The following is a 21,461-nucleotide window of genomic DNA, read 5'->3' as shown; positions in this document are numbered from 1 at the left end:
CATCTAGCGTGTCGAGCGTGGCCGGGTTATCATAGGCCTGGGCAAGTACTACAGGCTGCCACGCTTGCGACAGTTAACTAATGAATCGAAACCCTAAAGTGCCAACACACTTCGCGCGCCTCATGGTACACAGCTCTCCCATATTATGCCCATTGCCCAAGTGCTGAATCTAGATGCCGGCTTAGGGTTGGGTATTTGCCGGGTTCATACCGTGCAATGATTATAAGGCTGCACCAACGCTTCTCCGTGACTCACATTTACTACCACTTCCCCCATGGATCCCTCAAGGATAAGAGAGAAAATCGGTCGCTTTCGAATCCTCGTTATAGGAAGAGCGAATGCAGGGAAAACGACCATCCTCCAGCGAGTTTGCAATACACGGGATAGTCCAAAAATATACAACAACGCCGGGAAACAGGTAGGCATCACATTGCTAGTAGGAGTATGGTACTGACTCGTCAACATCAGATCGATGTTGCAGTTTTAACGGCGTCCAGAGGGGTAAGGTGTGCTCTTAGTCGATGCCATGAGCTGACGTGCTCTCAGTGCGGACTACACGACATCGAGAATGAAATGGTGTTCGAAAGTAACCGGGGATTCATTTTCCACAATTCACGGGGTTTTGAGGCAGGCGGCACATCAGAATTCGAACAGGTCAAGGCATTCATCTCGCGCCGTTCTAAGGAAACGAAAATTACGGATCAACTGCATGCTATCTGGTAATTGCAACCGATCAATCGCGACAATGTGACATCTCACAGATTCGACATAGGTACTGCATTCCCATGGACGAAGCATGCAGGTCGTTCACTGCAGCTGAAAAGAAATTTTTCTCTGAGTGCGACACAGGAAGCAGTATGTTTTCGCATCGCATCCTCGTTGACATTCGACTGATGCGCAGAATCACAATCCTCAGTACCGGTGATAGTTTTATTCACAAAGTTTGACGCCCTATACGACGTCGAATTCAGCAAGCTAAGGGCGGAAGGAAAATCTCGGAAAGACGCTAAGGAACTGGCCCCGAAACAAGCCGAAGAGTCATTCCCTAACGGGCCACAATTGAAGTTTCTCAAGGAAGTGCGATGGCCTCCAAAATGCCATGTATGCCTTTCTAGTAAGCCGGTTCGTCGTCGAGTCGCGATACACGATGACCTTTGATCTATTAGACATGGAGAAGGATGATGCAGATTGCAGGGCACTTATCGAACGTACGGCTGGGACTCTGGATAATGAAGTGCTTCAGCAAATATTCGTCTCGACCCAGCAGACCAACCTGGAGATCTGCATGAAATATGCAGTTGAGAGGTGACTACCCATGGACTCATTCACCTGCCGCAAACGTTAGCGACTGATATTGCACAGAACACTCCCAAGACGTTTGGACTCTGCAGAGACAACATCTGCGGGTTACGATGGGATAATCAGGATATTGAGCGCCTGGTTTCCGCACATTGATGTAGGATTATCTTAAATTTTGAACGTTGCTCTCATTTACGTTGGGCGTTTACTTACCGTTCGCAGAGCGTGAGTGTGTCGATCCTCGTTCGACCAAGACCCATGCTGATCCAAGTCGTCGCCCACCGTTCGCAGTTGGTGAGTGTGTCGATCCTCGTTCGACCAAGACCCATGCTGATCCAAGTCGTCGCCCACCGTTCGCAGAGAGTGAGTGTGTCGATCCTCGTTCGAGCAAGAGCTATGCTGATCCAGGTCGTTGCCCACTACCCGAAGCGTGTGAGTTTTTGATCCTCCTTCAAGGAGCTCGAGCCATGCTGATTGAAGTCTTTGCTCACTGCTCAAAGCGTGTGAGTGTTTGATCCTCCATCAAGTGTAGCCTTCCTGAATCAAGCCATCGTCCGCTGATATGTTGATAGCAAGTCAGTCCATTGATTCTTTGTCGAGTTCGAGCATTCCTGACCAGCACAATTGATCATCTATCGCCAGGAGGTCAGTACATCGATCTTCCACCGACTTTCAGCTACTAACAGAAGATATCGTCTATTCGTTGACAGCTTGTGAGTGTGATCATCCTTTGTCGATCTCCTGCCTCCCTTACCGATGCAATCGCTGATTTATTGTTAGGATGTGGGTGTATTGATTCTACGTCGCCCTCACTGACCGAACACAACACCGCTCCATTGACAGATTGTGAGTTTCTCGATCCACTATCGAACACGTGCCATACTGACTCAAGACATCAACCATCCATTCACAGGATGTAAGCGCATCCATCCGCAGTCGAATTGGAGCACCACTGACCAATGAAATCGCCGATCCCTGTTGACAGTCGGTGAGTGTGTTCATCTGCCATTGAACTCGAGCGTTACTTGCCAACGACATCACTGATCCGTTGACAGTGGGTAAGTCTCTCGATCCTCATCCTCATTCGAGCTCTAGCTCTGTTCACCAATGGCATTACTCATCCATTGCCAGAAAGTCAGTGTGCTGATCCTCCATCGAGTTCGAGATTTGCTTACAATTGAAATCATGCATCCTTCAATAGACAGTGAGTTTAAAGCCTTGCTAGCGAACGACATTGCTGATCCATCAATAGGAGCAGCTTGGCGAAGATCACCGTGTAGAGATATGTTCTAGGTTACTCTCTGCGGTATGTTTAATTGGTTACAGATTGTAAATACATTTCTCATGTTGCTAATCTGTTAGGCCTTCGACACATCACCCTTGGAGAATATTGTTCAGCTCACTTCTGGTGAATGTTGAGGCTACGTTGCGATGAACCTGCTTATCATTGACCATTTAGCTGTTGTCATTATCTTCGAACACTCTTTCTACATTTACGACAAGCGGCGCTATCTTCAGGACAAGGAGTCTGATCCCATATTTCATGTCGCTCTCGAGCAGTACATGGCATCTCCGTATGCAGCTGCTGTCAGGAAAGCTGTGAGTCCTGCCGTCCAGGCATATGAAGAAGCTGTGGCTACTGCCGCCCACGCATATGAAGAAGCTGTGAGGACTGCTGTCTATCCATATCAAGGAAATCTGCCTGCTTGGATGGCAAAGTTGCCGTTTGAACCCTTCAAGAGGAGGGAAAAAGAAGCTTTCGAACGCTCTCAGGCAAAGGAGAAAGAATCTTCATGCTCTCAGGCGGAGGCAGAGTTAATCAAGGCCGTTCTTGAAATCGTTCTAGATCATCGCTTGCGTACGTTTCACTGCCACGTTGTGGCAGGACTCCCGCTGATTCGCTTGTTTTCAGCTAAACCTTGATGTTGGAAAATGCAACACACACCATCATGATCAATGATGGTCCGATTCGGAGAGGAGCGGAGGTGTCTGGGCTGTGAAGGTTGCTTGAAATGTTTGTCGAGGTAGATTCACGATATGGAACTGTATGAAATGGTTGTATGATTATGCAACATGGCGCTTTGTGTGGTATGGCATATACATATCTAGACATTGTCAGTTACCCTCAGTCGAGACAGTGGCGAGGACCAACTGCACTTGATGTGCTTCTCAAGTATCCGTGGTACGATGGGAATCTGCTGATTCCCACCTCATTCCCTGCCACAACGATTAATCTGTAGTTTCATGCAGTGTATGGTCCTCTTTATCAGGCCTGTCAATCTTTGCGTCACGCTGCCCGTGTGCGCTCATTAGTTGGTGAAAAGGAGGCTTTTTCAAATTTCCCCATCGGGACATGCGCTTTCTATTTTTATTATGCACACTGAATACTTCCAATCCTACGCTGTCGCGGTGCAACCTACTTATAATTAGCTAGTTGATAGCTAGTGTATATTGAGCGTGAGTACTTGAGTAGCGAAGAGTTACGTTCTTGAGCGCTTGAGCTTCCATGTGTGCTGCGTCAAGCATTACGTACCACGTGACCGAGTATAGTAAACATGTCTCATTATCAGGACCCAGCGACACTGAGATACCCACCTTCAGATTACCAGACAGAGCAATGAGTTATCAGGGCACTGACATCAGTAAACCGGTGAGTTCTTGCTGGGGATTATGCTGATTATGGTGCTTTTACATAGTCATATATTGCTTTATATCACTTTATATTCCAATGTGACGAAAACCTTTCCTATATATTACGATATATAACGATATATGACGATATCTTCTTCTCACAGGTTCTCTGATGCCGAGGGTTCCGTACTGGAATCGTTGGCTTTGAATTTGGCAGTAGGATTTAGCATTTGCGTGTAGTGGACCGCAACGACACCTGAAATTCTGAATTGAGGGACTCCATCTGAAGATTTTCAAACTAGTCACGGTGAGGACTCGCTCTAGAGCTTGCGTATTCCTCCAGCCAAGCGCACTTTGAAAGAACTTGATAGCTGAGCGGTAACTTGGTTTCCAAGTAAATGAGGCGTTTACGACATCAAACTCGTCAGGAAATTTAAACCTATCCCTACACCATCACATTCCTATTTTCTGACGACGCCGAAAGATCGCAAATCGGTGGAACAATCGAAGGGAACGTTGAAAAATTTGATAGACAGCGAGTCCCTGAAACGATGTCAAAGCTTGAATGCGGTGTTGATGTATTGTTGTCGGTTGATTGATCTGGAGTTATCGCTGACTTGCGTCTAACCACCATGTCCAGTCCACCAAACTCGTTGCAAGCGTCCATGCACGCTCCAAAGCCCGAGCGATCATCCGTTCGCCCACCATCTTTGAACCAGCTCGCTGCTCGTATCAATCTTGGCAGCGGTCCAAACACGCCGTCGTCATCCCCAGCTCGCCCACGTCTCGCTGCTTCACTCCTGCGCACGGGATCGCAAACATCACTGTCTACGACGTCCACAAACGACTCGATAGCCGTTAATGCCCCTTCCACTCGCTCGGTGTCTCCGGCGCTCACTGCTACAACTGCCGCCACACCACCGAAATCCACAACTCCATCGATACCAGAGGATGCGCCACTAGCCTCTTCAGAACCTTTGACACAGGAGAACCTTAAAGAGCTTAATCAGGAGTTGAAAGAGAAGAAGGTGAAGGGGTATAAGAATATTCCATCTCTTGACGCGATAACAGCGCACTTGGCTAAAGCGAGATCGCTCAGCGTCGACGGGTCTGCGCGTCCACCAGAAGCTGAGCTGGTGGAGGATCCAAAGACACCAGGAGCTACCATGAAAGCACCAGAGCATCCGTTACAGTTTCCTTGGTATATATCTTTATTATTTGTCTACCGCGCTATCGTCTAATTACATGTGCAGGACTATCTACCATGACACGAAATCCAAAGCACCCTTCGCTCATCAAAAGGCACCTACTGAAGAGGGTGCAACACCCTTCCTTTCTGCTCCACCTGAGACAGAAGACTATGAAGCTGGTCTGACTGTCATCGGAGAATTCAATACGGTGGAGTGCTTCTGCCGGTACTTCAATTGGCTGAAACCACCCTCCAAACTGGACCGTAATTCCAACTACCACATTTTTAAATCGGGAATCAAGCCGATGTGGGAGGATCCAGCAAACTCCAACGGTGGCAAGTGGGTTCTGACAATGAAGAATAATCCTGCACTTCTAGACCGCTGCTGGCAATGGCTTGCGATGGCGCTGGTTGGTGAAGAGCTCGAGGAAGGGGATGAGATTTGCGGTGCGGTGGTTAGTCTTCGGAGCAAGGTCGACAGAATTCAAGTATGGACGAGGAGCAAAGATGACGTCGAGAGGCTGAACGGGATAGGAAGAAAGTTGATAAAGCTTCTGGACGTCTCCGAAGCGGATAATATTGGTCTCGAGTTCCAAGTTAGTTCCTAGCCACCTTATAGGAACACAACTGATAACGGTTCCTTATCAGTACAACACAGATGACCGACCACTACCTAATAAATTCATCTCCATACAGTCCGCTCCGGCGTCTTCCTTCCGCTCCTCGTTCGGCGTTGCAGCTCATGGACATAAAGGATCGACGGGAGGCATCACTAGTCCAACCAGCGATGTTGGGACTCCGCCGAGCGCTGCTGCTGCTTTTGGGAGCTTCGGTATGCCTATCGGGGGCACATCTGCCTGGAGAGGAGGAAAGCGATAATTATATTGTTCGATGTATTGAAGCCAGGTGCTGATGGAGCGACGCTGACGAGAACCAAGGAAGAACTCTTGACAAAGATGTATATTGTACCCAAGCTCACTTTTCAGCAGTAGCTTTCGTGGCTACTCTTGCGTGTTAACTTATATCATGTCCGTGTACAAAATTTGTTGCAATCACACATCATGCGCTAACACAATTGCATTGCATACTGTTACTGAGCTCTTCTCAAATATCCCGCGCAGCAGACTCAGAACTGTGCGTGGAAGTTACTTCTACTGTCAAAACTTTCAGTCAAAGCTTTCGGGCCATCCGGACGCTATCATGTTACAAACAGCATATACAAAAAATCCCCCTATATTATGCTAAGATTTCTATTGCTCGACTCGAGCGGCAAGAAAATTTGTTCAGAAGCCAATACGCCGCAAAACTCTGCAAATTACTAGTAACTCGCGCGTCAGTGCCAAAAACCATGCTGGGCCGATGTCAAAACAGAAACGGGACTCACTTGGCAAAAAAGGGGGGTCTGCCATGCCAGTCAGTCATGTGGTTAAATCCAGGACATAAACTACTGATACTCACGCAATATCCCTTAGGGCAGCCCTGGCACTGCGAATCCCTCACGCAAAATGTAGAACATTGAGCGTTCCGAGCGAGAAGACTGCCATCGTCAGTGGGCATGGCAGATGTCAAAGTAGCAACGACGACAAGGAGAAACGCAGAGGAGAAACGCATTGTTTGTGATGGGGCAGATAAATCTGAAGAGGGGAGTAGGAAGACGGCTCGCTTTTATATGCTGGATATTGTTCTTCATGGCGATACGTGAAAATCTATCTGCGGGAATCTCCTCGATAGCCTTGATGCGTCAAGTGAATGACCGAGGTCATACGGTCTCCTGAAATTATTCTTGTGTGGTTCTATCCTCGAATGGATACTAGTATGAGCCTATCTACGATGCCAGCAGATGGTCCGTTAGCAATTTGGTATGGAAAAATTGAAAACCCGTCACTAGTAGTTGACGATCGTTGGGCGCAAGTCCGACCCTGGACCTAGAGAATGGGACTTTCCAAGTATTTCTAGCGACACCGGTTCGATAGGGATATCATGACATGCCGTTTGCTGCCAGCGCACATGGGTTTTCTGTTAAGGAGCCAAGAAAGACAGAATCGGATATGGTACTCGATCAACCGATAAATCATGAATCACGAAATCGCGGATTTGATTCGTAAGACACTGGACCAGCAACTTGAAGCTTTGTTTTATAGACATACGAGCTCTGACTATGAACAAGATGTTCCCTGTAAATTTTTGAGAAAAAATATTGAGTGCAAAGCCTACGGCGAAGACTAAAAGGGAATCACACATGAATCACATGAATGAATTATTAACCCTAACCTTAACACTATCAATATACACATTTCATTATACGTACTCAATTATAGATCTCTATTGGTCACGGCAAGTTCACGGTATGATTATTACTCTCACACGTCGCCGACCTGCGTATCTCTGGCAATATTACTGCCGCCGGGACCAGGAATCAACCCAACCCAAGTCTAATGTGTTTATGCATCGCATTGTTTTATTGCGTTTCCAACAGTACTTAACAGTAATTCTTTCACTCGTTCAGGTTCAGAGCCTTTGAAGTTTTCACGCTACACACAGGCAGAATGATATGTTCTTCTGGTTGATCGATGGCCCAAAAATGGCATTACATCTAGCTGTAGTTATTCAGATTACCATACGTTTGCACGAGATGCTAATGGAGTAACGGAAGGCATCCGGCGTTGTAATATGCAGGTAATATCCCCTTTCACAAAACGCTTGATTCGTTCGATTATGATGCACATTAAAACACTCACACACTATCAGGATGCTTTATTTTAGCGTCTGATAGCTCGAGGACAGCGAGCTCAATTGAATTGTGTCGTTGGGTGAAAGTCACGCTGAATAAAACATCCTGATGCTCTCGACACAGCATAGGTACTGTCCACCAGTGTCTCGGTAATGGCACGCAACTGTGCATGTATATATTGTCGTTGACTGTATCTTATTTGAATGGATCAAGCGATACATGAGTACACCAGGCAAACCGAGTGCTGTTGCGTGCCTCTAGAAAGAAATCATGCATCCTTCGTAGTCTCAGGCGACATAATCACACTACCCGGCGACCCCATCATCATCGCGCCTTCATCAATATTCCACCCTGCTTCCTTCATGCACCCCATGAAACGAGAGAACTCCTTTTTAAGGGTCTCGTGTGTCGAGAGCACCATGTCCTCGATTTCACTGGGACGCATATGCTGGGTACTCCACATCGCAGCTATTTCTAGCGCATGCAGCCAAGCACGTAACTGGTCCAGGGATCCGTATCCTTCTTTAAAAGAGACCAAGATACACGGTCCGCTTCGCCCCCACGATCGAGACTCTGCCACAAAGAGAACGTACGGTTCTTCCTGGAAGTACTGGAGCATCTTGAGAACGTGCGATGTGTTGCAGCTTGTCATAGCGTACTGCACTGATACGCCTAGTGAGCAGTATCCGATGACTCGGTCGGCGACTGCATCGCGGATGCGGCTGGGAATATCTAGAATTATCTCTCGGTTCGATACATCTCTTGGGGTCAAACAGACAGAACGTCCGTCTGCTCTTCCTTTTGGGTTGCGGAATGTACTCCAAAGGATACTAGACCGCTGCATATTAAACGATCGGAGTACGACACTGCGCACCGCAAGGTAATTGGCTAAAAGATGGCCAAAGACGAGAAAGAAAAGGGCGGTGTAAATTGAGATGCGGGTCGTGATATAAGGAACGATGAGCGTTCCGAGCTGTAGATATTGCCCGAGTCAGCTATAACCATTACTCACAAGCTCAAAGGGTTTAATTTACCAAGACACCTGTCAACGCAACCACAGTTGATCTGCTCGCGTTTTTAGCGTTCAATTCGCCTACGTCACCTTTGCCATTCACGGGTGAAGCGAAGTGGTCTGTGAGTGCTGCTTTTGATCCACCTGCTACGAGACTGCAGAGAGATCTCATAGCTCCGCTCATACACAACGCTGCGATTTGGAGAGTCGAGCCTGAAGGGATATATGGAGATGTGGGGGATAGGGATATGCTGGTGAAATATGGGGATATAGTGTCTAAAACGATAGAGGTGTCATTGATGACGTCTGCGAGAAAGCGGAATGTTTTGGTTTCGGGGTATAGCGAGGTACCAAAGTAATAGGCGCCTATTATGGCTGGAGAGACGTCATCAGTGGTTGCGGAGTAGATAGGGAAAACTTACTGGTGAACCGCGAACAAACATCTTTCAGGACTGATAAAAGGAGCGCCTGAGTTGCTGATGCTGATGCATTGCCCACTCCAAAACCTGTACCATCGAACTGAGCTCAATTTGCATCTCCATTAAGGAGCGAGTATACCTTCGAGCGCGCCTCTGGAAGCCAGTAAACCTGACAAAGAACTGCAAAATTCCTGCACGTCATTGTACATTTGATAGCTGGGACGAAGGTACGGTCATGTTTGAGACCATGACGCTCACGCAGCAGTAGAGGCTACTGACTGCAGGTAATCTGCGTGGGTTTAGATGAGGGGGAGCTTGGATGGAATGCTATATTGAGGTGCTTACCAGGCGTGACAGTGTTTGGATATCCAGCTGGGAGGAATATCGCTGAGATGCTACGTCCTAGAGCTTGCAAGGGTTTTTCATTGAGAAGTCGATCTCGGGAAGTATCGGTGGTACGTGCGGTCTGTTGAGAAGCTGTGGGATGAGATAGGACTGGGAGGCTTGTTATCGTGCGTACCTTCTTGGCTGGGATATCGGTACTATGTCCAATGGTGGTGTAGAATATACGTCCGGTTTCATCCCTTTCTGCGACGACTGAACTACTGGCTGTCATTTTGTGGCACGGGGCAGTTTGATGACAACGCGGCTGGCAACCAGCTGGTTAGAATACGCTACTGACTAACTCTGACTTTGTTTAGTTGGAATTTGTAGAGCTGCAAGCTGCGTTTAGATGTATTTGAATTTGGGCTCAATGACCTTCTCGCGAGTTGGAGGCTGTTGGAGGCAAGAGAATTGTGGGACTTCTGCAGACGCTTAAGTTGACACACCTGTTTTGACCGTTTGAATCAAGCTTGATTCAAACGGGCATAACAGGCGTCTACACAGTGCAGGGTACAGTAATAGTGCTGTAGAGTACTGCGCTCTAATCTTTGAGATCATGAACAAGGTCTTGGGACGACCTTCTTCCTTTTATTTGGTCTCTCTGATAATATGTATGGCCGAGAAAAGGTCATCCCTCCGCTGGGTCCGACTAAAAACCAGTTTACAAATTCCGTTGCTATCGACAGCCCCACACGACTAGCACAAACTATAAGTCCTGCTCATTATCTTCTGGGCGGCTCGCCATCGATATTAATATATTGGGCTGTAGCATCACAGGAATCAGACCAATGAGGTGAGTTGTTAGTGCCATTTTGATGAAAATATGCGCTATGCTAAATCCATCGTGCAATTGATGAGGTCTTACTAGGATGCTGTCCAAGGATGGGACTCCGCAGTGGGGTGTGCAACTGCGCATGCGGCGACCAATCCCCGGAGCAAGGATTCGGGCGAATTGAAGAAAGTACTGCATCGGATCAAACAGTGAACGTCGAGGGGTGTGCATTTGCAGCTCAAGGTGAGTTGACTAGTAATTTGTGGCATTAACTTCCTTTCTAACTTGTATGATGGCGTGCCAACTTAATCTAGGGATGTGTCGTACTCTCCACATCAACTATGTATATTCAATCAGGCTGTGACAATTGATGCAAATCGAGTATGATGCGCCTTGTATCAGTTCTGTACTTACCGTTTGACGACATCCTTATCATACGAATAGCCGATGATCGAGGTGGAGGACTAGAAGGTGTGCAGAAGGTTGCACATACTCAGGACACGGAGGAGCAGGGACGTTGAAAGGTGTGCTTGAAGAAGTCGTATAGATGAGTCATCTGTCTGCTTCATTTGAACCTCCTTTGTTTTACATTCCAACGAAAGCACACCTTGTTGAACGACCTCGGAGGTGCTATCACATTCAGGCCTACGACACGGAGACTGCTGATGCCCATCGAGAGCCATTGAGATAGCAAGCTTTTCCCAAGGTCACATCACACCTAGGCCGTTGTCAGACAAGTCGTACATCATGCACCGGGTTTCATTTGATTCAGCGTAGAGGGGTGTGCATTGGGCAGCTGTGTGACCGGGGTGAGTCATCATACAATTAGGAACCCTGGGATATAGACACTGCTGAGGCTCCTCGATCAGGCCTACGTTTCACAACATTAGCCGGTTCAGTTTGAAGAACAACAAGTCAGGCTTCTTGCGATCATAACGGTGTGCCTGAGCTTTCTTTTTCTATGTCCTATCTTAGCGCTGTCTTAATCCGAGGATGGCACTGTATCTTCACCATACATCAAATCATGGATTCTCAACCAGGGTATATCTGGCTATGCAAACTAATGTAGGTCACCGGCGCAGCTCAGCTGCTATGTCTCTAGCTGCGCAAATTGATGCATCTACATTGCAGATTGAAGATTTTGCGCCCGCCATTTTTGGCATTTCTGATACGAAAGTTACAGTGTTCAAGTATTCCGCCCATACAACTGCTTCATAACCAAGACCTACGCTGAGCGCCTGGATAGAGTTCATCTTTCTTCATGTGAAAATATCTACTTCGGCCAATCAGAGCAGGAACGGTCATCCTCCGATCTCATTTTGATGATCCAAGCACTGAACGGTGGTATAAGTAGCGCAAAGGTTATCGTCATACGTCCACCAAGCACCCGCACCCATTCTCTACCAATATGACCATAGTCTTAAACGATCCCACTTGGTGGCCAAACATTAATGCAAATCGTATTCAAAGCTATTTTGTAGGTTCGTACAGAGTAGTCAGATTTGATGCTACCAATGCCTCAACCTAACCTTGACTGCGTTCTCTCAGTTGCCGCCGTTGTTGGAGTAACATATGATTGGGGTGAGCATGATAATATTAAAGGGCTGCTGATATCTTACAAGTATTTTCAGCACTTGCATTCGGACAAGAGGTATGTCAAAGATATGACCGGAGCAGCCATCTCTCTAAGAATGGTTTATAGATTGAACTGGTCTGGGTAAGTAGACTCTCATGTCAGAGGAGCACGATGAAAATACACTTGATTACAGATGCAACGCTGGTCCCTAATGACAGTTCTGTATCTTAGTGTATGTGGCTCGCCTGTCATGGTTGCCATGTGGTGCTGACTTGTAAGTATCCTAGGTGCGCTACCTTGGAATCGTATATGCTGCGTATGTTCGGAAGGTTGAATAATCGGTGCTGTGCTAATTGTCCGTCTCATAATCAGCCTGAACATGCTTGGGATGTCTCGTTATTGCATTCACTGTCTTTGCTTCTTCTGATCAACGGCATACAGGCAGTGTTACGACCATCTCGTTGACAGATACAGTGAGTCTTCTGCACAGATGCCTACTATTCCTCTCCAATTGACCGTGGTTCCATGTAGGAGTGGGTGTAACTTCTTAACATTTTCTTGGTTCACTAATGACTGCCACGTTGTACTGCCATAGATGTGAGTCTGTTTGGTGTATGCTACTCGAGGCTCGCTGACTGGATTTATGAGGCTTTATTACGTTCGCCGTACGGAATTGGACGAATATTTTGGTATCTGCGATGCTGTGGGGTGAGTTTGGCAATTGCGAGATCCCAGTGATGTTAACTTTACTGAAACATGCTGCTGCGCTGCAAGTCATCATCATCACTCGGTTACATGCTATGTATGAACAATCCAGAAAAATCTTATTTTCACCTTCCTGGTGGTCAACATCTTCGACGGAGTGGTTGTCATACTATTGACGATGTATGTTTCAGGAGGTACGCTTAATTGTGGATGAAAATACACGTGCATGAGGCTCATTGATGGATACCAGAGGAACTCATTCTGTCCGGCACCTATCAGTGTGCATTTGACTATACGGAAGATACCCTGCTTCTGGCTCCAATCACTTGGATACTTGGAACTGTGTGGGAGGTCCTCGCACTATGTCTCGCAGTGTGGATTACGGTAAAGCACTTCCGTGGACCGCGACAAGGAGGGATTATGGAGGACTTTTTCACGGTGTTGATGAAAACTCACGTGGTTTACTTTGCCAGGTGAGCTCATATTGTGATCGTTTTTCCCTTTTCACACTAAAAGATCGGACGTGGTAGCTTTGTTGTTATTTCTTGTTTGCAGCTCATTGCTGATTACTCTCCAACACTCTCAAGCGTATGTCAATCTTTCACTTAGCTCTGCATGTGACCACGATTCATCATTGCTATAGGGCCAAAATCCTGTCGAAACTCAGACTTTTTATGGCTTGCTTGAGATCTTGGAGGTCGTGCAGATGTTTGTGCTGGGACCACGTCTGATCCTTAGCATTCGAGAGTATCACGCTAGGCTCGTGGCCGATTCCGACGCAGCAACTGGGATGACCTCGATCGTTTTCCAGGAGCGTGTGCATATATCGACTGACAATGGTGTGTAATGCTCAGTGAAGTCAGCGGATGTCTGGTGCTATACAAAGAGCAGGAGAATCTGCTTTCATACTTTCGTGATGGTATTGATTGGTGTTCCGAAGTATATTTCAAGATGACATAGGTCTGGACGATGTTTCATCGTGGTACATAGTTCAGTGATTTGATATACGTGTTGGCAAAGTTCAAATCGTTACCCCTACTGGCACTAGACACTTGCACCGACTGTGGGTCCTTTCTCTGTGATGGCAACCATTCATGCGATTGCTTGGGCGGATGGGTGCGCGAGAGCCAAGTTGAGCGACAGTGCACTGATCGATTGATTTAATTCGAAGGAATCCAGTCCTCTCGCTGGGCTGTATTGACAGACGCGACACTAGATCATTATCGTGAGTGAAGGCGCTCGGGAGCCAGGCAAAATATAAATTTCCGCGTTCGATCGAGATCCAATTATGAAGATCTGAATACCAGATGATGTGCCAAATAGTGTGCGAGCTATCGGTATCTTGATGATGCAGGTAATGGGGACGAATTCACGCAGTACTTGGGTTACGTAGGAAAAAAATGTGGACAAATCCGGACTCGAACCGGAGACCCCCCGCATGCTAAGCGGATGTGATAACCAGCTACACCATATGCCCCACGGAAAGACACCTGTTTATGGATCCTATATCCATGATTGAAGCAGGAGGTGTAGTCGTCGTGGTTCTCATGCATTTCTCAAGCGTTGATTTTTGGGCGGTGTACTCTGGTGATCAGTACTTTGACTGCCGTATTTTATAGCGTAAGATGCACCTTGATTTGATATTTGGTTTAAGTTATCGTTCTCTCGGCGAATCCCGGGTGGACCTTGATCGTGTACTTTGCGAAGTTTCGTCACACTGTATTCCTGTCTTGATGGACGCTGTACCCACGACTCTAGTTGTACCGGTGCTGTCAACGGACATGTCAACTGCAGACGTGCAGATGAAAGACGAGACTACCGTAGAGGACAAGGTCGCTGAGAATGTTCAGTTAACCGAAACCGGTGAATCGGGCGCTGGTGAGCAAGGTCGTGAAACAACCCCGAACCCACATGGACCCTGTACAAGCGAAGAGGTTCCAATGACCATAATCGCCCCGGACAACGGCAAGGAAGTACAAAAATCTAACTCGGACCCCCTTCCTGACGTCAATAGACCTCAAGAATCCATCATTACTAGAGATATTAGTATCCCACCAGTATCACGGCCACAATCTCCAGCAATGCCACCTCCATCACGTCCTGCTTCACGTCTACCACCAATGGGTTCTTTCCAAGTCCCTTCTCAGCCTTTGCTAGAGCGTCCCCTCAATGTCACAGATGCTTTGGGCTACCTCGATGCTGTCAAGGTACAGTTCCACGACCAGCCAGATGTTTACAACCACTTCTTGGACATCATGAAGGACTTTAAGAGTGGACTGTGCGTTTTATCTCTTCTTCCTAAATTCATTCCTCATATCTCTACAGTATCGATACACCAGGCGTCATAAAACGCGTCTCCCACCTTTTTAATGGCCATCCCGACCTTATCCAAGGCTTCAACACTTTCCTCCCTGTCGGTTATCGCATCGAGTGCTCTTCTGACCCACAACAGTCTTCTTTCATTACCGTCACAACCCCTACTGGCACGATGCTCCAGTCCACTCGTGACGATTCTTGGCCTTCTGCTCCGATAGCTCCTCCACCTGCCGTATTGGCTGAACCCGACGCAAACATGTACGGCAGTCTCGATAGCTCATCTATAGAACCAGCCGTTCAGTATGTCCAAAAGATAAAGCAACGCTGCGACGAGGCTACCTACCGCCGGTTTCTAGAGATTCTCGGCAAGTACCATAACACTACCGACGCCGTCGACGAGGTGAGCTTTCTGCCTTTCGCATTCAAATCAAATCCTAATTCATGTTTCACAGCGCGAAGTGTCAGCTGAAATTGCCCGTCTTTTCAAGGACGATCCCGATTTGCGCGCCGACTTCAGGATTTTCATGCCAGAGAAGAGCCAGGCTCTTTTTGACGAAGCGGAAGAAAGCTATATCACGGCCCCAACAGGACGTCGAACGCGATCAAATACGCCCTTAGATGGCAAGCCTGTCCGCCGTCGCACAGACCCCCAACCTCTCATCGAGCCCTCTGTCCCTCAAAAACGCAAGCGTAAGGCCAACGAACGGGACACTGTCTCTGCCGCACCTAAAGCTCCCTCCAAGGTGACACCCTGACTCCCGAAATACAAATAACTCACTGACATATCCAAGCTCAAACAGCCACCCCTCCCACCCTCTCTCCTCCCACCAGACGACACACACTTCTTCGACCGCGTCAAGCGTGCGCTGGGGAATCGAGACACTTACAACGAGTTTTTGAAGCTCGTAAATCTCTTCACCCAGGAGCTTATAGATACTGCACGTCTCGTCCGTGAAGCACGGAATTTCCTGGGAGACGCCGAGTTAATGCGCCAGTTTAGGGAGATTCTTGGCTGGGATGATAGGCGTGAGAGGGAGCGGTGGGTGCTGGAGGAGAGTCAGCAGCAGCAGACTTGGGCGAGGGCACAAGGTCAGGGAGGCTCTATGGTCGTCCCGATCCGCCCGGGCAGAGTTAGTGCAGGGCTTCAACTAGGAAGCTACCGTCGAATGCCAGCTAGTGTACGTCCTTACCCCTCTACTCATCTCATACTGACCACCACACAGGAAGCCAACGTCACCTGCGCAGGGCGTGACGAGATGTGCCGCGCAGTCCTCAACGACGAATGGGTCTCGCACCCCACCTGGTCGTCCGAAGACGCAGGCTTCATAGCACACAAGAAAAACATCTATGAAGAAGCTCTCCACCGCTCCGAAGAAGAACGCCACGAGTACGATTTCCACGTCGAAGCAGCCACGCGCACCATCGCTATCCTCGAGCCTCTCGCTGCCAAAATTGCCCAACTTCCGCTCGAAGAGCGATCTGCGTTTAAGCTGAAGCCCAACCTTGGAGGCTCGGGCAAAGCGGTGCATGCACGCGTCATCAAGAAGATATACGGACGCGAAGCTGGACTGGACGTTTTGCAAGCGATGCAAGATGCACCAGCCCTCGCTATCCCCGTCGTCCTCATGCGCCTCAAAGAGAAAGAAGAGGAATGGAAACGCGCACAGAGGGAGTGGAATAAAGTATGGAGGGAAGTAGACGCCCGGAACGCTTCTCGTGCTTTGGACCACGCGGGGATCGCATGTAAAGCCGCAGACAAAAAAGCTCTTTCAGCAAAAGCGCTAGTGGCTCAGATCGAAGCTGCGCGCGATGCGCAGGTGAGCCAGCGGGCTGCGCTTGTAGATCCGTTGTTTGCGCGTGCAAGGGTGCGGCATCAGTTGGCGTACGAGGTTGCGGATACGGGTGTCTTGCAGGATGCTGTGAAGATGGCGTTGTCGTTTTTGGACAGGACGCAAGGGCAGATCGGGGCTCCTGAGCGAAGACGCATCGAAGGGTTTCTGCGGACGTTCATTCCGCTGTTTTTCGTTTTGGATCAAGAGGTGTTTCATAGAGCGTTTGTGCTTGGAGAAGCGGGGGAAGTTGAGATGGGGGACGATGGGGATGATGGGGAGACAGGGAGTGTTGCGGGTGGGAATGGGGGGAAGAAGAGGAAGGGTGGGCTCGGTTCGGGTGGAGATCTGAGGAAGAAGTTACTGAAGAGCGAGCAGGCGAAGTTGACGGGTAGGAAAACGCGTGCGCAGGAAGCAGCATCTCCGTCTTCCTCGAGACCTACCTCAAGACCTGCGTCTCCTGCGATACCCGATGCGATGCAGGTAGATGCCGTCGAGGAGGGGGAACGGGAGCCTGTTGTGCCGTTGCGCAAGGCATCGAGGAAGAATGTGTTCTTTGGGAATACTGTGTTTTATGTGCTTTTGCGACTTTTAGAGGTGCGTGGTTTTTTTTATCGATTCTCCACTTTTTCATCTCTAACGTGCGTTCATTTGACTACAGGTATTATACTCCAGACTCTTATTCTTCAAAAAGCTCAGTGCGCGCATCGCTATCGAAACGCCCAAATCAGCGTCTAAAGCGAAGTCGGTCGTTCCACCGCTAGGGATGCCGTCCCTCGTCGAACTCGCTCAGCTAGACGACCGTGCTGCTCATGCAGATCATTTCTATGATCTGATGCTCGAGTCGTGCGAGAGGCTATTTGACAATGAGATCGAACAATATGTGTTCGAGGAGCAGATGCGGTATATGTTTGGGGTGAAGGATGCATACCGAATATTTACGATCGATAAAGTTATTGGGTCGTTAATCAAGCAGGTGCGTCGTCCTCCTATTTAAGTTGAGATCATTATCTGATGATGTGGGCGTAGGTCCAGATTGTGTTGGCTGATTCTAGGAGTCAAGAGCTCTTTGAGCTTTTGAAGCGCGATCGGGCATTACAAGTGCCGACGATCCAAGATCAGCTTAATAGTCGACGATTTGCGGAAAATCTGCTTGGACCTGATGAGAACATTTTCCGTATAGATTGGGTGCGTCTTTTCTATTTTCAGGTCCTTTCGAGTATTCATGCGCGGTTGGAACTGGAACAGCTTCCAGACACAAAAACGATGACGATTCAATTGCTCGGAAAAGATGATTCGAGGATTGATGATTCAGAGATGTTGGCGGAGAGGTGGCAGGCGTATGTGGATTCGTTTCGTGTCGGTGCGTGTTCCTTATAAAAGGTCTTATCGCGTGGGTTGATGGGTTTGATACTTTACAGAGTCCTGTCACGGAGGGCATATCACAGTCCCGCGTTGGACGTCCATTTCTTCGCAAGTGCGTATATGCTACTCTTCACTTTTCGCTCACTCACACGCATGCGAATGCTAATACTTGTTTTGCAGGAACATCCTCCCTCGGCTACTGCTAGTACCCCAGCGGTGCTCGCGCGTAGCGCACTAGAAACGAAAGTATGCGTCCGGACCTATCGCTTGTTTTTCGTATCGGGTACGGAAGACTTTTTGTGGCGGATCCCGTCCAAGGCGGATTTAGTGACCTGCGGACGAGAGGAAGCGAGGCGGGAGCGGTGGATTATGAAGGCGAAGGCGGGCGAGTGGAATCCTGATCTTACGAAGAGCGTGAAGGAGCCGACGCCCGTGCAGGCTGGGAAGGAACAGATCCCTGTGTCTGTAACTGTGTCTGAGCCTGAGCCTGCGAGGGCGGTATGAGGTGAGGTGCTGGTGCTGGTGTTGGAGGCGGACGCGCGTGACCATTGTACATATGATTATTTTAATCTTTGTTATTGAATTTTTTGAACTACATATGCTCGAGTGTTGTAGAGATTCAGATCAGATGTGCTACGCTAGTACGTGGATGGTTGAAGTGAAAGAGATCTCTGGTACCATGGCCAACATCTGATCTTGAGTCTGGTACCATAGATACCTTCCACTTCGGCACATCGGATATGACTAGGAGGTCGATGCTCGGGCCTGTGCGGCTCGGCTTAGTGAAGACTCAGGACTGTTAATAAAACAATGCTGAGGTGGGGAGAGGCGCGCAGCGAGTATATATGGGTCTATGGAGGATCTGTGGCTGAGTGGCGAAGGGGCTGTATAGTACATAGTATAGTAAGAGGCAAAGATTGCTATGTTGGTGACACAGCGGGTCGGACGAGTTGCTCCTTGTCCTTACTTGCTTATTTGGTCTGAGATTCTCCTTTTTCTCTAACGTCGTGGTCAACTCTTTCAGTATTCAAGTTTTTGTCGTCATTGTTCGAGTCGCGCTCCAATTCGAGAAACCTCGTTCTAATGTAAACTTCAGCACCTCTTACTTGTTAGCCTAGCGAGTACTATATACCCTGTATCTGTCACTTTTCCGGATGGCCCAACAACACCTTGGATTCGTCGCAACACAACAGAAAAAAATGCCGGAATGAAAATGAGATGTACAGATTCCATCGAATCATCATGCATTCGAATGCGAACGCGCCTGAAGTTCAATATCTGTCAATTGAGAGTGTGATGTGGTTCCGGGCTCAGGGGAGTCGCAAATGGTGTTGCAAAACCGTAGGTGCATCCGAGTCACGAGGATCGTATGCATGACGATTTGAAATGTTGCAAACATATTTGAGGAGTTGAACTGCGTAAAACAAGTATCAGGATCCCCAGCCGACGTCGAGTTGGATTCGGGTTTCTACACACCGATAGCAGTTCAAAGGCTAAAAGATTGAGCACAGATAGCGCTAGAATTGAAAGATTAATTCCGTTTTGACAGTCATGAAGGTACTACTTGCTTAGCCCAGTTCCGAAGTAAAAGATGTTGTGTTGTAGAAGGATATTGAGCAGCCGATACCCTCTTTCGCGGTATGCCCAATATACACGAATCATGGTGAGTACCATGACCTCTGGCAAAAGTGAGGACTCGACTACATTTATGGCTTCGTGATCTCACCAAGCTCGAATGCTGCTATAAGTGACCAATTATATGCAGCCTTTGTGTCGTGGGATAGTGAGTAACAACCGCCACCTATGTCTGATAGTTGGACTGTCGTCGACCTACACTGAGCGATTTACATGTGGTCTTCTTCAAGACACTCACGTTCCGACTGGCCCCAAACCTTCAGTATTATTACCATGTTCAATATCGTCAGGCACTGAAGTGAGGTATGTCAGAGTACAGAATGTGGGAACGCAACTGTATGCGCACCAGTCCCGTTAACAACAAAAGGCCCAGAATGGATTTCTTTTGTCCCCATAATGCATAGGTACGAAGGATGAAGATACCTGGAGATCCTGTGAGTATTCTGCGTGAATACACTATAAACATCATAATACTTTCTGCACCGGTGATGCACAATGCAGCAGTACCTGAGGGACGAACTTTAAAGCGGGACTGGGAAATTCTGTTGTTGCAATACTTACAATACCACATTGACTGTAGAATTTTACAAGTCTATATCGGTGAATCCTCAGGATGGCAGATGACATTGTTCCCAACTAATGCTCACCACAATATTTTCATTCGGGAGATAGTTCACTTCAGTATCCTGATTAGCTGCAAGTTGACGACAGAGCATGCCATTTGGACTCACTGCATAAGTGTACAGAGAGCATCAAGGCTGGCATGTATCTCGTCACGATATAAAGAATACTTCCTTTGCTCCACCGTGGCCGATGAATCAAAGATACCTATACACAACAATCAGCCTGTCTATAGACATGCTATCATATCTCGCAAAGATGAAATCACCTCCTGGTCCAAGATTAGGAAACAATCGTAGACCTGTGACAAGATATTGATGAATGACGGCTGGACGAACGGCAAGATCGCGCACCCAAGAAGCCACCAGTGATGCTAGCGCGAACCCTGTTAGCTATGAGATATTGTTATGGTCGAAACGATGGCACCGAAAAAATACTGCCAGTGCCAAGATTATAGATATGAGTGAAACGAAGATGTCAACAAATATCAGTCACTTACATTCTGGGACTGGATGATGGTTGAGAGATTAATGAAGGTTTGTGAGTCCATGTATAAGAGAGAGTAGGATGGAGGCGCTAGTATAGAGCCTGGTAGGCAGAATATATAACAATTCTGATCAGGGTCAAGCGTGACTCACCAGGCCTTCAGCCAACAGCACCATGATAAAGCAACATGCCAAGCAAGGGTCGACCGGTCAAATATCTTTGACTGCTTCAAGGCACCTCAGCACGATAGAACGCAGAGCATCAGATGTGCCACGGACTTCATAAGTACTCGGGGCCCTCAGCACCCGGGCGCCGCCCCTCGTAATGATACCATAAATCTCAAATCCTGCGGGTCGATTTCCTATTATTCCATGCAATGTCTACGATTGCTAATAAGCAGAAAGTTCACAACAATCGAACGGCATGCTCACCTGACATTGAAAAAGTCCAAGCGTATGCAGAGCACCTAGAAATGATGTTTCTTACAAGTA

At 47.9% G+C, this 21,461-nt stretch overlaps 6 protein-coding genes and 1 non-coding gene across 7 annotated transcripts; 4 read left to right on the top strand and 3 right to left on the bottom strand.

The window, feature by feature from the left end:
• Nucleotides 1-144: 144 nt before the first annotated feature.
• On the top strand, nucleotides 145-1,869 carry F5891DRAFT_239032 (uncharacterized protein). Its single transcript, XM_041371034.1, has 8 exons — nucleotides 145-418; nucleotides 469-501; nucleotides 547-719; nucleotides 773-855; nucleotides 917-1,114; nucleotides 1,167-1,305; nucleotides 1,363-1,599; nucleotides 1,800-1,869. The coding sequence occupies exons 1-7, from the start codon at nucleotides 275-277 to the stop codon at nucleotides 1,469-1,471; spliced, it is 879 nt and encodes a 292-aa protein (XP_041216882.1). The 5' UTR covers nucleotides 145-274; the 3' UTR covers nucleotides 1,472-1,599; nucleotides 1,800-1,869.
• A 710-nt stretch (nucleotides 1,870-2,579) lies between these two features.
• On the top strand, nucleotides 2,580-2,981 carry F5891DRAFT_1078021 (uncharacterized protein; the record flags this gene model as incomplete). The annotated part of the gene is given in 5 exon segments (XM_041363410.1): nucleotides 2,580-2,605; nucleotides 2,662-2,707; nucleotides 2,759-2,928; nucleotides 2,943-2,944; nucleotides 2,964-2,981. Coding segments are annotated over 3 exon segments (216 nt in total), but the record flags the coding sequence as incomplete, so codon positions are not given.
• Nucleotides 2,982-4,525: 1,544 nt separating this feature from the next.
• On the top strand, nucleotides 4,526-6,194 carry F5891DRAFT_1078019 (translation initiation factor eIF 4e-like domain-containing protein). The gene is made up of 3 exons (XM_041363409.1): nucleotides 4,526-5,131; nucleotides 5,184-5,715; nucleotides 5,768-6,194. The coding sequence occupies exons 1-3, from the start codon at nucleotides 4,563-4,565 to the stop codon at nucleotides 5,996-5,998; spliced, it is 1,332 nt and encodes a 443-aa protein (XP_041216880.1). The 5' UTR covers nucleotides 4,526-4,562; the 3' UTR covers nucleotides 5,999-6,194.
• Nucleotides 6,195-7,822: 1,628 nt separating this feature from the next.
• On the bottom strand, nucleotides 7,823-10,135 carry F5891DRAFT_1078013 (vitamin B6 photo-protection and homoeostasis-domain-containing protein). Its single transcript, XM_041363408.1, has 7 exons — nucleotides 9,802-10,135; nucleotides 9,627-9,747; nucleotides 9,561-9,570; nucleotides 9,421-9,497; nucleotides 9,285-9,368; nucleotides 8,885-9,237; nucleotides 7,823-8,823 (listed from the first exon to the last, which is right to left on the bottom strand). The coding sequence occupies exons 1-7, from the start codon at nucleotides 9,895-9,897 to the stop codon at nucleotides 8,119-8,121; spliced, it is 1,446 nt and encodes a 481-aa protein (XP_041216879.1). The 5' UTR covers nucleotides 9,898-10,135; the 3' UTR covers nucleotides 7,823-8,118.
• Nucleotides 10,136-14,121: 3,986 nt separating this feature from the next.
• On the bottom strand, nucleotides 14,122-14,195 carry F5891DRAFT_t137. The gene has a single exon. It is a non-coding gene; the product is annotated as a tRNA-Ala (tRNA).
• A 604-nt stretch (nucleotides 14,196-14,799) lies between these two features.
• Nucleotides 14,800-18,732, top strand: F5891DRAFT_966987 (uncharacterized protein; the record flags this gene model as incomplete). Its single annotated transcript, XM_041376251.1, has 11 exons — nucleotides 14,800-14,996; nucleotides 15,044-15,434; nucleotides 15,487-15,777; nucleotides 15,835-16,212; nucleotides 16,258-17,460; nucleotides 17,525-17,611; nucleotides 17,657-17,839; nucleotides 17,893-18,051; nucleotides 18,112-18,230; nucleotides 18,287-18,344; nucleotides 18,409-18,732. The coding sequence occupies 11 exons, from the start codon at nucleotides 14,800-14,802 to the stop codon at nucleotides 18,730-18,732; spliced, it is 3,390 nt and encodes a 1,129-aa protein (XP_041216878.1).
• A 675-nt stretch (nucleotides 18,733-19,407) lies between these two features.
• F5891DRAFT_238565 (uncharacterized protein) lies at nucleotides 19,408-21,169 on the bottom strand. The gene is made up of 15 exons (XM_041371032.1): nucleotides 21,123-21,169; nucleotides 20,984-21,072; nucleotides 20,911-20,920; nucleotides 20,838-20,857; nucleotides 20,753-20,785; nucleotides 20,595-20,691; nucleotides 20,511-20,539; nucleotides 20,425-20,455; nucleotides 20,338-20,370; nucleotides 20,210-20,286; nucleotides 20,102-20,156; nucleotides 19,955-20,047; nucleotides 19,797-19,907; nucleotides 19,705-19,745; nucleotides 19,408-19,642 (listed from the first exon to the last, which is right to left on the bottom strand). The coding sequence occupies exons 2-15, from the start codon at nucleotides 21,032-21,034 to the stop codon at nucleotides 19,469-19,471; spliced, it is 855 nt and encodes a 284-aa protein (XP_041216877.1). The 5' UTR covers nucleotides 21,035-21,072; nucleotides 21,123-21,169; the 3' UTR covers nucleotides 19,408-19,468.
• Nucleotides 21,170-21,461: the final 292 nt, after the last annotated feature.

This window comes from Suillus fuscotomentosus (assembly GCF_016647785.1).
Source record: "Suillus fuscotomentosus strain FC203 chromosome Unknown F5891scaffold_205, whole genome shotgun sequence".
In the NCBI taxonomy this organism is placed as follows: domain Eukaryota; kingdom Fungi; phylum Basidiomycota; class Agaricomycetes; order Boletales; family Suillaceae; genus Suillus; species Suillus fuscotomentosus.
The sequence above is the reverse complement of the archived record's forward strand: the minus strand, read 5'-3'. Positions and strand labels throughout refer to the sequence as shown.

What these genes read in the sequence shown, in the direction of transcription:
- F5891DRAFT_1078019 (XM_041363409.1), top strand. Translation starts at nt 4,563, where the DNA reads ATGTCCAGTCCACCAAACTCGTTGCAAGCGTCCATGCACGCTCCAAAG. An exon ending in CATCCGTTACAGTTTCCTTG is followed by an intron (nt 5,132 to 5,183) that starts GTATATATCTTT and finishes TTACATGTGCAG; the next exon opens with GACTATCTACCATGACACGA. An exon ending in ATATTGGTCTCGAGTTCCAA is followed by an intron (nt 5,716 to 5,767) that starts GTTAGTTCCTAG and finishes GTTCCTTATCAG; the next exon opens with TACAACACAGATGACCGACC.
- F5891DRAFT_239032 (XM_041371034.1), top strand. Translation starts at nt 275, where the DNA reads ATGGATCCCTCAAGGATAAGAGAGAAAATCGGTCGCTTTCGAATCCTC. An exon ending in TGAGTGCGACACAGGAAGCA is followed by an intron (nt 856 to 916) that starts GTATGTTTTCGC and finishes CACAATCCTCAG; the next exon opens with TACCGGTGATAGTTTTATTC. An exon ending in ATGAAATATGCAGTTGAGAG is followed by an intron (nt 1,306 to 1,362) that starts GTGACTACCCAT and finishes GATATTGCACAG; the next exon opens with AACACTCCCAAGACGTTTGG.
- F5891DRAFT_1078013 (XM_041363408.1), bottom strand. Translation starts at nt 9,897, where the DNA reads ATGACAGCCAGTAGTTCAGTCGTCGCAGAAAGGGATGAAACCGGACGT. An exon ending in TGTTTGTTCGCGGTTCACCA is followed by an intron (nt 9,238 to 9,284) that starts GTAAGTTTTCCC and finishes ACGTCTCTCCAG; the next exon opens with CCATAATAGGCGCCTATTAC. An exon ending in TTGCGTTGACAGGTGTCTTG is followed by an intron (nt 8,824 to 8,884) that starts GTAAATTAAACC and finishes CAATATCTACAG; the next exon opens with CTCGGAACGCTCATCGTTCC.
- F5891DRAFT_238565 (XM_041371032.1), bottom strand. Translation starts at nt 21,034, where the DNA reads ATGGACTCACAAACCTTCATTAATCTCTCAACCATCATCCAGTCCCAG. An exon ending in TCCTAATCTTGGACCAGGAG is followed by an intron (nt 20,692 to 20,752) that starts GTGATTTCATCT and finishes TGTTGTGTATAG; the next exon opens with GTATCTTTGATTCATCGGCC. An exon ending in TAGCCTTTGAACTGCTATCG is followed by an intron (nt 19,643 to 19,704) that starts GTGTGTAGAAAC and finishes TGTTTTACGCAG; the next exon opens with TTCAACTCCTCAAATATGTT.